This window comes from Neopsephotus bourkii, unplaced genomic scaffold (assembly GCF_033783945.1).
Source record: "Neopsephotus bourkii isolate Nb327-2 ecotype Australia unplaced genomic scaffold, CSIRO-AGI_Nbou_v1 NB_668, whole genome shotgun sequence".
Taxonomy (NCBI): Eukaryota; Metazoa; Chordata; class Aves; order Psittaciformes; family Psittacidae; genus Neopsephotus; species Neopsephotus bourkii.
The window spans coordinates 2,299,328-2,311,884 of record NW_026901167.1 but is presented as its reverse complement, the minus strand read 5'-3'; the positions used below and the strand labels follow the sequence as shown (position 1 = coordinate 2,311,884).

The following is a 12,557-nucleotide window of genomic DNA, read 5'->3' as shown; positions in this document are numbered from 1 at the left end:
TTAGTCAGTCCTCAGAGCCATTCAGCTTCTCCTGTGTGGTGTTCCAGCCCTTCCCAGTGTGGGTGCTGCATCCTGGTTTTGACCAATCAGTGCATTCAATTCCCTAAGTAAATGTTTTGGCATCATTAAATAAAGATAAGAAATCAGAAAGAAATGAGTATCAATATCAAACCTTGCCAACCCCAACGAGTAACTTAGTTCGAGAGCAGGGTTTGGCTTTTCAGCCTAATCCATTTTCATTTCTTCTGCAGCCAATTCCATGGCTTTCACAATTGCTCTCTTTGTCTCTTTTTCTGGGGTTTACCTAATGATTTCCCTGGTGACACCAAGTCAGTGGCTCAGTGACATCCATGTGAATTAGAACCGCTGCTGGGGGTTTTTCCCTGTAAAATGGGGTGTTAAGGAATAAAGTGTCAAGATTGAGGATGTACCTCTGGGAAACTCCTGTCATGTTTTATAGCACTTTTCATGTATCTTTAAATCTTCAGTTTTCCTGTTAAGAGTTTTCTTTTGAACCTACTTTTGTCTTCAGGCTTTTCCTTAGTCCTGATTTACCAGAATATCCGGTTATGGTATATTTAGATCAGAGAAACGTGGCTTTCTGAATTTCTAGTGTCATTCATCCCTTTCAGGTCCATAGGGATGTTTTCCAAGGCGGGGAGGGAAGAGAGGGGCACTAAAATGTTATTAAAAAAAAAAAACTTTCTTTTTTTGCAGTGTTCTTTGGAATGCATTGGTTTCTTAGGTTTTATTTTGTGGTGTTTTGGTCTGCTTTTGGTTTACTTTTAATCTCCTCAAGGAACTAGTTATCATTTATCAGTCTTTGTTCCCAAACGTTCCTGGGATCCAGTGTACTCCTCATGTATTAAATAGCCACGGAGAGGGTGTAAAACTGAAAGCAGAGGCAGAATGCCGGGTCATGGTCTCTTCTCTACAGTAGAGCATCTCCATAGACTTTACGAAGAGATGCAGTGGTGGGACCAGAGCTTTGGTGTGTAAGAGGCTGCACACTGCCAAGAGCTGGGTTTGAATCACTCCATGAGCATTATCCATACAGTAGGAACTTTTGGCTGCTCTTGCTATGAATAGCTATGTTTCCTGTGTAATTTTTATGTATGAAATATGACTCATGGGTGTTTTGGTCGTTCCTTCTCTGCCATTGAACAGGTATGTGGAAAATCAGTATTTAATTATAACAGTATAGTAAAGCCCTGAGCAGTTTATCAGGGACACTTTTCATTATGCTTTGCCCTTTTCTTTGCTTTCCCTGTCTCATCTGATGCTGTGATTTTGGTTTTTAGAAGATGCTCTGGCAGCACTGACAATAGGAAAGGCACTCAGTGGCATGTATTAATGGTGCACCACCACGTTAGGTAGGAGGCTTCTATTAAATATCTTATAATTTAAATTAAAGAGCTCTCTGGGCTTGGAATTAGAGGGTTCTGTGGGTTCAGGCACTTCCTGGGAAAATGGATTTAAGGGAGAAGCGGTTTCAGATCTGTGAACCCCATGGTGAGCATCCACATCCTGGGGATATGTTGGGCTGTGCATAGGCTTGACAGGCTGAGAGCTGGGCTTGTTAAGGCTCCTTAAGGGGAGACCTTAGAGCAGCTCCAGTGCCTAAAGGGGCTGCAGGAAACCTGGAGAGGGGCTTGGGACAAGGGATGTAGGGACAGGGCAAGGGGAATGGCTTGAACCTGCCCGAGGGGAGACTGAGCTGAGCTCTTAGGCAGAAGCTCTTCCCTGTGAGGGTGCTGAGGCGCTGGCACAGGGTGCCCAGAGAAGCTGTGGCTGCCCCATCCCTGGCAGTGCTCAAGGCCAGGTTGGACACAGGGGCTTGGAGCAAGCTGCTCTAGTGGAAGGGGTCCCTGCCTGTGGCAGGGTTGGAGCTGGAGGAGCTTTGAGGTCTATGATTCTATGGTGAGTCGAGCTGCCTGAACCAGGTCCATATGCAAAGCTGAGGGAAGATTCTTCCTGGACCACGTGTGGCATTTGATGCAGGATGTGCTCCATGTGGCTGCTTGCTAATCCCAGTTTCTTCATTGAAAAACTGAGATGATATGACCAAACTGGCCTGATTTCAGGAGAAACAGAGAACCGGAGTGAAAAGAAAGCTACGGATGCAGCATCAAACAGTTTCTTGCTTGATGGAGAAATTGGCCATAAATGACAGATGAATTGCTACCATTCCCCTAAAAAAGGACACGTGTTTTGGGTAATGGTGTGTATATGTTCATGCTGTGACTCAGGATCTGGCCTGGTGAATATTCACGTTCTTCTTTTCCAGATTAAGTGCTGCTTTTTATTACTATTGCAAAGGGTGCACAGTGACTCAAGAATGTCAGGTTAATTGTTATGAATGTGAGATTTCCCCCAAAATAAAAGGATTTCATGGTTATTTTATATTTAAATGCATGTATGGAGGTAAGTGTGTGTTCCTATGGGCACATACTGGTGACAAATGTCATCTATGTGGTATTTGAGAATTATGGAGACATATGGCTCATCAAAAAGGGACTGAGGGAATGTCACCCCATTGGTGGCTGAACCTGGGGGGGGTCTTTGCAACCACAAGAGCTGCCTGGGGGGATTCTGCAGACTCAAATCTTTGTGTGCAAGGGAGCAAATACACGCAGTGCCTATAGCAAGCGCTGACTTTTCAGTGCTGGTATTGAATGCTTTCAGGTATTTATTGATAAGGATGAAGCAAAATCCAGGTTTTAATTCACTATTAACTTTATTATTCATGCCACACAGTAATAAGGGTCCCAAAACAGACCTGCCAAGGAGGCTGAGGGATGCTCAGCTGAGCATTTACAACGGTGAATTTTAGCCACTGGGGACATGCTGATTTAAAGGAAAAAGATATTACCCCCCAAAAGGCAGTTAGGAATGATATCTACACATAGAAAATATGAACAACTTGGGTGCCATCATTCCAGGGAGTTAGGACAGTATGTGATGAGACTCAGATTTATCCTGTTGTAGTCCTTCTGCGTGTCTGAGCCCAGAGAGCAAGTTTATCATCGCGGGGAGTGGCAGAGTATCTGCATCTTCTTGTGAGGCTCCCAGGTGCTCTTCCACCAAGGGGAAACAGGAAACAAAGATGCTGGTCTTCCTGCCAGAAGGTAGATTAAGATCCCTTCTGTGTGCTTGTGGTGCCTTGGAATGTCTGGGAAAGAAATTAATGCCTTTCTGACTTGGTATTAGGGAGGATAGAGAGGGAAATTAATGCTGTTTGGTTATGGACAGAATGGTAGTGATTCATTATTATGACCCTACAAAATGTCATTTCTCACACACTTGAGCTTGTGTCTGAGAAAATCCATTTCCTCTTACTGTGGAAAAAATGAAGTTCTCTCTTTTTTTAGTTTGCAAGTCATTAAATAGCTGCTTTCTGGGTTGGAATTAAAAGAAGTGGTAAAAAGCTGTGTTTGGGGAGGTTTCCCCGAGGTTTTGCTGAGTGTTTTTAACTCTGATTTATCCCTGGAACCTGCTGGGAAAAATTCCAGAATATCTTGCTGATCTGAAGAGGGAGTATTGAATAATTCCTTGGGGAGAAAGTCCCTGATCCAAGTGTTAGTAATAGGGTCCCCACTTGAAGAGCATCTCTGGAAAGTATTTAAACACTTAATTTGAAGTGTCTGGGCTGCATCCTCAGTTCATTTTGAAGCGGGCATCTACAGAATAGTCATTACGGTTTGATTTTTCTTTTCCCACTGGAATGGCTGTGAAAACACAACTTCTGTGTTGACGCTGCTTTCGAAAGACATGAGTGTTTGTCACTTTGCAGAACATATTTGAGCCTTAGGTTTCTTGGACAACTCAACAGGAACACCTCGCAGTGCTCAAGGCCGGGTTGGACACAGGGGCTTGGAGCAAGCTGCTCCAGTGGAAGGGGTCCCTGCCCGTGGCAGGGGTTGGAGCTGGAGGAGCTTTAAGGCCCCTTCCAACACATACGAGTCTGTTATTCATATGATTCTATGATTCTTCCTCATATCTATGCTGTTTCAGTTTAAAGCCATTATTCTTGATCTGCACAGAAATAAGGATGTATGGTACTGCGGCCACACAGAGATAAAAAGTGAATTGCAAGTGCCTAAAATACAACGTTCTGAAAATATGAAATATGCCTTTATTCAGTCACTAAAACTAAAGGGGCTCTTGCGAAGTAGTTGTGAAAAGATGTATTTTAAAGCAGCCTTCTGTTCCAAACAGAAATGAAAATGAATTTGGCAAGCATTAAGAAAATAGATTAGTAAAGATGCAGATAGCTGGAAATGCAGAGTTTGGAGTGGGGAATGAAGCCTTAGATGTGCTTTTTTGAGCCTGAAGGGTGTTAATTATTTATTAGTATATAACTTTAAAGTATTTGTCATGTTGTAAAGGGTTTCATGCAGCCATAACAATTCACATCAGGCGACTGTCTGGCTCACATAGTTGTGAACTATCTGCAACTGCTTCCCCGTGAAGAACTGCAGTATTTGCAGCTCAGTTTGCTCATCTTCGTGTTTATTTTTACCCCTCTGGAAGGCTCCCATCTAATCCAAGGCGGAAGGAAATCCTTGTGGCTTAAAAACATGGTTGATCTTTAACAAGTTATTGGCTCTCCTCTGCTTAGCAATGAAATGTAATGGGACCTTGTGAAGTGAGTACTGCTGATAGTTTAGGAGGAAGGCATCTCTTTTGCTCAGGTATGGCCTCTGTCCCTACGACAAGCTATTGGATGTTGCTTATTTTTCTCATGGGAAGGAAACTGCTGAAAGTCATAATTTTTGATCATTAAGTACTTTGGTTTTTTACAGCAAGACTGAGCAGGAATTAAAGTATTCTGTCCTCTCGGAGCCAGCTTGAGACTCGGGTTCTTTTTTGGGGGATAAATTGACAATCTTTGATTTCTTGCCCTATTCCAAATGCGTGTTGTTAACATTCAGGCTGCGAGTCCTAGAGAGTCAGTGAATGATCTATGAGAGCACAGGAGCTCCGAGTGCATCCGGGAGAGGCAGGATCCTGGCTGGTGGCCGGGGAGCTTCAGGAGTTCTCAGCAGGTGGCTGGTTTTCTCCAGGAGCTTTGAAGGGTGAAACAACTGAAGACAAATGCATTTAATTCAAAGGGGAAAATAACTGTGTTTATTCCAAGAAAGGTTTGTCTGTTTGTTTGCTCCTTTTAGCAAGAGAAATGGTTGTAACCACTCCCAAAGGCATCCGAACCCCCAGTGCCCTGCTAGTTACAGGCTTATGAACCACCATAGCTCTTGGGTTTTAACCTTCTGGAATATATGAAAGCTTCAGCATCTCAAACACTTGGCTTAAATAAGTCAGGTATTCTTGAGGGGAAAGAAACAAACCTGATTGTTTTCTACTTTCAGTTTATTCTAAACTGGACTAAATCTGAAGGGAAAACGTGCCCAAAGAACTTGTTACTTGACTCTATCAAAAGGCAAGAGTGGCACAGCCAAGAACCTGGCTTTGTTGGATGTTTGAATTGCAGTTTGAAGGCCTGTTGGTGGTAGATTGCCCTGGGATTGATGCTTGACCACAGAATTCAGGATGTGCGCTTTGAAGTCAGTGATTGGAAAAAAAATCTGTGGTAGGCACAGGTTTTAATTTAAAATTATGGAGCTATTTCTTAAACATATGCAGAATTCATGAATCAAATGTGAATTATTTGTCTGGTGCAGAGATGTGCTCAGAAGTCTGTAGCTGAAGGAATTAGTCATAAAGTTTTACCTTGTGGAGGCTGAGGGATGCAGTGAAAAAGAAAGCTGACTTAAACCTGTGTGAAATAAGACAAGTATTAACAAAGCAATAGGGCTGTTAATTCTTAAGGTGGAGCCGGATCTGCAGCACTGCAGTCCTGAGCTGTTATAAAATAAGACATTTTTAATTCAGAAACCGTATTTTGCAGTTAAATTTCGTCTGTTTTGTGGCTTGTTCACTGGGGGTGTCGGAGGGGTGGTTTTTGTCTTGCTTTTACGATCTAGAGTTGGGGCATCTCCCTGTCATGTTCCTTTGGCAACCCCAACTGGCACATGCAAGGAACGGCAGACTCAAATCTCTGACAAGTGTGGTGGTAGCATCACCTTCTCCAGGAGCTTGGACCAGGGAAGAAGTAAGACCAAGGCTGGGTTCCTGCTGTCTGAGTATGTTGTAGAATTCCTGTCTGGTTTGTGTTGGAAGAGGCCTTAAGAGCTCCTCCAGCTCCAACCCCGCCACAGGCAGGGACCCCTTCCACTGGAGCAGCTTGCTCCAAGCCCCTGTGTCCAACCTGGCCTTGAGCACTGCCAGGGATGGGGCACGTCCTCATGTTTGGGCATGAACTTTCTGCTCATCCTGCCAAGATGGTGCTGTGGCATGAACAGGGATGCCCAAGAGTAATGAACCCAAAGAGAGAGAATTTCTGGAGATCCAGAAGTTCCCACTGGCTTTAATGGAGTGTCCTACATAGCCAAGCTCAAGTGCCACAAAGCTGCTGACTGCCTCCTTCACTGTGGAAAGGTGACTTGGAAAACCGGTTGATTTTGTTCACAGCTTTCAAGTAAAAGCTGCTTTGGAGAGGGAAAAAATACTCTGAAGTATTTTGAAACTTTCTATGGACTTTTTTTAGACCACTTAAATTAGAAAAAACCCAAGGTCCAGTGACTGCTCCTCATTCATCTGCTCGTGCAGCTGCGGAATTATTTGCTGTGCACATAGTGCAAAGCTTCTTCCTAAATATGAGGTTTAGAGACCCTTTGGGAGTAATTAACTATAATGCAGAAGCAAATCTGGTTTCATTGTCTGCACTGCTCATTTAAGAAATGTTTTTGTGCACAAAGCCCATTAGTAAGTTTCCAAAACCTTCATGAATGTTAAACATTTTATTATAGGACTCTGAGAGCTTCTTATTTTACATAAACCCGAACGTAATCCCATGAATTACATTTAGCTTTTGGTCCCTGGATAGCAAATTGCTGTGGCACACATGTGCCACAGTGGATTCAGGGGCTGAAATGTGGCTTTTGTCTAGTTATTTATTTAACAGTTATGGAACAGCTCTTTTCCCATGGACTACACAAAAAGTTGAAATTATGCTTAGGATAAGTTGCATGCTACTGATTTTATTCTGGCTGCCTTCTATACAGTGTGTGATGTGTGTTCTTTGTTGTTTTCGTAAGTTATATGGAATTGGCAGTCAAAATGATTGAGTTCCTGAGGCTGTGATTTAGCCAGGACTGGGAATATGCACCTTTAGCCTCAGTGGGTGTGGGCATGTGCCTGAAGTTAATGGTATGAGTTTCTGCATTAGGTCAATGCACAAGGCTAATGGGCTCCTTCAGAAGCAGCAGCATGATGCTTTCTGGCCGGTATTACGTGGGCAGTCAGGGGCTGTGATCTGGTTTGCCCTCAATGTCAGCTACTTCGTGAAGGAGCATCAATCATGAGAAATACACTGAGGAAATCTGTCCTAACCACTGTGTGTGATGAGGATGCTGATCCTCGCACCTGATGGGCCAGTGGTCCTTGGCAGCAGGCTGGTTGGATTGGGTTTACTGGCCCAGCTGCATGCTGGTGGCTATCATGGAAGCACAGTGGCACAGAAATGGATGAAGAAGAGCAGAAATAAATGCTCAGCTTTGATGAAGATTTGTCCTTTCTTTCAATCCTTGTTATCAGTTTGTTTGCAGAGACTGGTAGCACAGCAACACACAGTGTCGGCCAACATAGCCACCATTTATTGCCCAATAAAAACCATTACAGGAGAGTTATAAAACCACAATAGGAGAGTTAATCGTGAACATCTGAGGGTTTTTACACCTGGGCTTCATCTCAGAATACGCAAAATCTAGTCAAACACTTCCACTGGAAGCCCTGGTTTACACAGTGCTTGGGCTGTGCTATGTGGATTGGTTGGAATTCCATGTGATTACTGTTTTACACAGCGGCAGAGTAGCTCTGAAGTGGCTATCAATTGAAACATATTTTGCTCTTCAGACTTGCTTTTGCAGGTTGCACAAAACATTTAATTAGTGATAATCAGCTTTTAACCAGCCAGAACGCAGTGATGTGATTTTCTCCCTTTCCCCCCCCCCATAACTGTAGGCATAGTCTGTACCCATAAGATAAATTGCTTCCCGTCTGGAGAACATCTTAGCCAGCAGGAAGGGAGAGAATAAGGGTGTCAGTTCAGGGGGATATAAAGAAGTGCTGTGATTTCAGTGATTTGTTTTTCCTTTTCAGAATGGTAGACCTGGGAACCAACTGGAGATTGCAAAGTCTCCTTTCCCTCGAGGTTACTGGCCAGCGGTCATCTTCCACCACATCCAAGGGAACCAGAAGAGCTCTGCACTAGCTTCTAAGGTTTGCCTCACCATGGAAGAGCATAGGATTTTCTGGCTCAGGTGTTACGAAGTTCAGTGTCTGCCTTGGACCTGCAGTTTGGAAAAGGGATCACCTCTGAGGCACTGTTGAGAGACGCAAAACCCCGTCACAGACAATGAGCACTTTAAGTAGTCCTGGAATATTCCTCAGCTTAACGACAGTGTCTGTTACCCTGGATTTCAGCTTGCATGGTGGTCTCATGGCTTGGTCCTTAAGCAGCAATCTGACTCTGAATCAGAGTTTGCCTACATCTGATCCTCTTAATGCCTCTGAGAAGAGCGAAGTCTCTCGGATGTCTGTGAGGGAGAAGAACTGGCCAGCCCTCCTGATCTTGGTTGTCATCCTGCTCACAATTGGGGGGAACATATTGGTAATTATGGCTGTGTCCTTGGAGAAGAAGTTGCAGAATGCCACAAACTTCTTCCTGATGTCCTTGGCAGTGGCAGACATGCTGGTGGGTATCCTGGTCATGCCCGTGTCGCTCATTACAGTCCTGTATGGTAAGTGGCCTCCCTCCTTGTTTGGCTGTTTGCATTCGCAGGGAACCCCCCGAGGCTGCAGCAATCTGCTCTGCCCATGGTTTCATGCGCTGGTGGCTTGGGAAGTATCAGAGTGAACTTGACTGGGTCTGTGCTGAGGGTCATGCTCTGCTGGGTGAGGGCAGTGCCAGGCTGACAGCAGGGCTTGTTTCCTGCTGCCAGGAATGACCTGTGGCCGGTGTTGCCATTGGGTTTTCGTTGCTGGAGGCACCCAGAGAAACCTCAGCAGTCAGCTTCTTACTTCTTGGTTGGATGGACCCCGTTAGCCAGGGGATAAGAGACTAGGGAAAAGCCGAGGAGAAATGTGTGACTGACCCAGCTCCTTGAGCTCCCACCAGTATCTGTGAGATCTGAGCAATGTGGTTAAGAAAGGAGATTTGCACTGGTAGGTTTGGCTTGCAGATGAAAACCGGCACTGTTGGCATTCATACCTGAGCTTAACTGTGTCTTTCAGGGCGTCATTTTGCCTTTCTGTGCCTCTGTTATCCCTGTCTGCCGTAAAGCACTTGGAGACCTGCGTGTATAGGACTCCCCTACCGCATCAGGGTTGGTGTGCTTGTGCTCATGGGGGCATTGCTCCTGCACTCATAGAATCGCTGTTAGCACTTCTAAGGAGTAAAATATAAAATAAGTCCAGCTTTCTCATCTGGCCCAGTCTCCAAATCTGACTTCTTTCAGTGTGGTGCTGGGACTTTGCATCGCTGGTATTACAAAGGGGTATTTGCGTTCGCCTGTGTCTCCGATGGTCGCGTTTTTAGACTCGCGTATCAATATAATGTGTGTGTTTCATAGAGAACAGTCATTTTCGAAGTCTGTTTTCAAATTTTCTTTGAAAAGGATTTTAATATTGATATTTCTTGGGAGCAAATAAAGCTGTTTACTTACAAAGTTGATTAGAAATTGGTTTACTGTCCTATAAAGCAAAATATAGGGATATTTGTGTGACTTCTTCTCTTGCCTAAATGATTAAGTCAGGCAGAAATTCATTTCCAAAACACATTGATCAAGCATACATCATTCCCAAACTTATCTAACTTGCGTACAGTGAGTTGAATCAATATGTGATTTAGGTGCAGGCCTACCCATTGAGGTTGTATGCATAAAGCCTTTTATTCTGGGCTGTCAGAATAGTTTCATCCCTAAATCTTCTGTGTGTTACAACATGTGTATTTCATTTTTAGCATTTTATTCCAGTTCCCTGGAGCTTGAAAGGGAGCATATAAATACTGAATGATTTGATTGACCTACACTTACATAAATTCTGGGTTACTCAGTGACTCTAAAAAGGTGAATTTATGGAAGCGAACTTGCTACATACATACATCCTGAGTCTTTGAAAATGAATGGAAATGGATTTTCTGTTCAGCCTGGAAAATGAGGTTTTAGGGTTGTTTAAAGGTGTGAAGCATGCTGCATGTTTAGAAGCAAGTAAATATCATTGAACTGAATTTGAATGAGGAACTGTAGTTATTCCTCTATTCTACCAGAGCACCAGGAGTAGCTGCTGATGGCCCAAAGACTTCTGTGCAGGCAAACAACACTAAATGGGTTGTTGAGGTTTTGTGGGTGTGGTTTGGGTTTTTTTGGTGACAAAAGTTAGAATTTCAGAGCAGGCATGGACAATCTGTGGCAATACTGATGGAAATGGGAGTAGCTGCTGCTGTTCAGGGAACTCATTCTGGGTGCTGGCTTGGTGGCCCTGGCTGGGCTGGGCTGAAGCAGGAACGTTGCCTTCAGGCTTTATGAGGGGAGGAAGCAGAGCTCTATTTAGGGAAACTGGAACCTCAGAGGAACTTTTGGGCTGGTTTGAACAGGACCCGTGTGAGATCACTCTTCTGTCTTATTTAAGCTACTAATTGGAAGGAAGCAGCCAGGGCTGTGCCACCCCAGCAGCAAGAAGGCAGCTGCCAAAGGGGGTATAGAAAGTCTGTCCCTTCTGCAAAGTGATTATTTACTAATTCATCTTGAATGTAAGCACTTGGTTTAATAACCCAGAAGTTAAAGAGCACAGACTGATGGGCGATGTCAGAGAGAGGACTGAAGGAAAAGGACTGGGATTGCTTCAAGGGTATTGCTCCTCTTTAAATCTACCATAACATGCTTTGTTATGAGCATCTAGAAAACTCATTTAGATGTAAGACTAATAGGGCACATCAACAGTCTCAGCATGTGGTGGTTCGTGTCAATGAAATGTGTGCAAAAGCACAGAGGAAAAGCAGGTTAAACTTGTCATCCGTCACTACAGACAGCTTGGAGCAAATACAGCTGTGTCTGTCTCAGCTCCACGCGTGCTGGAGTCATCAGGCTTTCCAGGGTACTACAGCTCTTCCCAGCTTTGGCAAGGAGGGGAGCAGGTGTCTTGTGTGTTATACTCAGCTTGGTGGACCAGTTCTTATGGCATCTTGAGACAGCAGCAGCAGGAGAGGCTCTTGGCAAAGTCACAACATTAACAAATGCTGTTGTTATAACTGACAGCCTCCAGAGATCCATCACTTACACCCGAGTCTGTTTTATGTGGTGTCACATGTAGCATCTCTGCTCCGCTGCACACATGGGTTTGGAGCACAAAGGCTGGCCTCTTGTGTAACTCAGGGTTTCTTGGCTTAGTTTGAGCTGTAGTTTTTGGAAGAATGGTTCTTCCAGCAGCCTGCAAGCCCCCGGATGCCACAGTGACAAGCAGGACAGTGGACTTTATCTTGGCTCTTTAAGAGCTGGAGGTCAGGAAATCCAACCGTATACAAATGCTTTAGTAGGTTTTATGTTCTGTTTGACATGGGGGCACACAAACCAGGATCAGTGATTAATGGGGCAAATAGTCACACGCAGCAGAATTGCTCTGAGTCACTTCATGGGTTCATGGCTGTGGACTGAGAAGAGAGAGTGTTACTGCTTGCAGGTGTACCTGTGAATGGTCAGTCATTTTTGCTCTATGTATTTTACCTTGTGTGTTCTGTATAGTGTGTATATAATGACACTGGGGTGTTTCGAAAGCTGCCATGTGCTGTATGGAGAAATATATGCAGCACATCTCTCAGATCTGTAGAAGTCACTTAGAATTTCTGTAATTAGAAAGGAACCTGTGAAAGCTAGATCTAATAAATAGAAGAGCGATGGGGTTACTGTTAGGTTCCCACATTATCTCTCTCAGCCCCAGTGACAAATTCTAGGTTGCAGAGTAGGTTCATTTCCTTACTTTTCAGATAATGAGGTAAATGAAGTAGATTTCACTTCAAGCATAACCAGGAGATGGAATAGACACCCTCCACAATGACCGCTTGTTTTCAGTGGTTCCCTTCCTTAGGAGAAGGGAAAATCATGTTGTCAGTTAATTCAGGAATGTGGTGACAAAGGAGGGGGTGGCAGGATGGGCCATGCTGGCCTTCACAGCTTGGGCAGTGTGGCTGGAGCTCGTGTCAGTGAAGACTGAGGCAGAAATGTCAGGTGGGACAAGTGTCCTTGATCCCGCAGGTGGTGCCCAGTTGCTGGGTTAGGTGGACTTCAAGTCTCTCCACTCAGCCAGTGAATGGCCCTCTTTCGGTCAGTCTTTCTTAAGTTATTCTTCAGTTCTTCAGTTAATCTTTCTTAAATGTCTTGGACTGATCAGTGAGTTACAATTGACAATGTAGAATGTTTTCCATGGTATACACTTCCTAAAGA

At 44.3% G+C, this 12,557-nt stretch overlaps 1 protein-coding gene across 8 annotated transcripts in view; it reads left to right on the top strand.

Annotated features, from left to right (window-relative positions):
* HTR2C (5-hydroxytryptamine receptor 2C) overlaps positions 1–12,557 on the top strand; it is a 215,952-nt gene that overhangs the window by 171,526 nt on the left and 31,869 nt on the right. For all 8 annotated transcript variants that reach the window (XM_061353286.1, XM_061353287.1, XM_061353288.1 and 5 more), the window contains one exon: positions 8,221–8,861. In XM_061353286.1, the coding sequence (XP_061209270.1) occupies positions 8,477–8,861 (385 nt within the window). In that variant the 5' untranslated portion in view covers positions 8,221–8,476. The remainder of the gene's footprint in view (positions 1–8,220; positions 8,862–12,557) is intronic.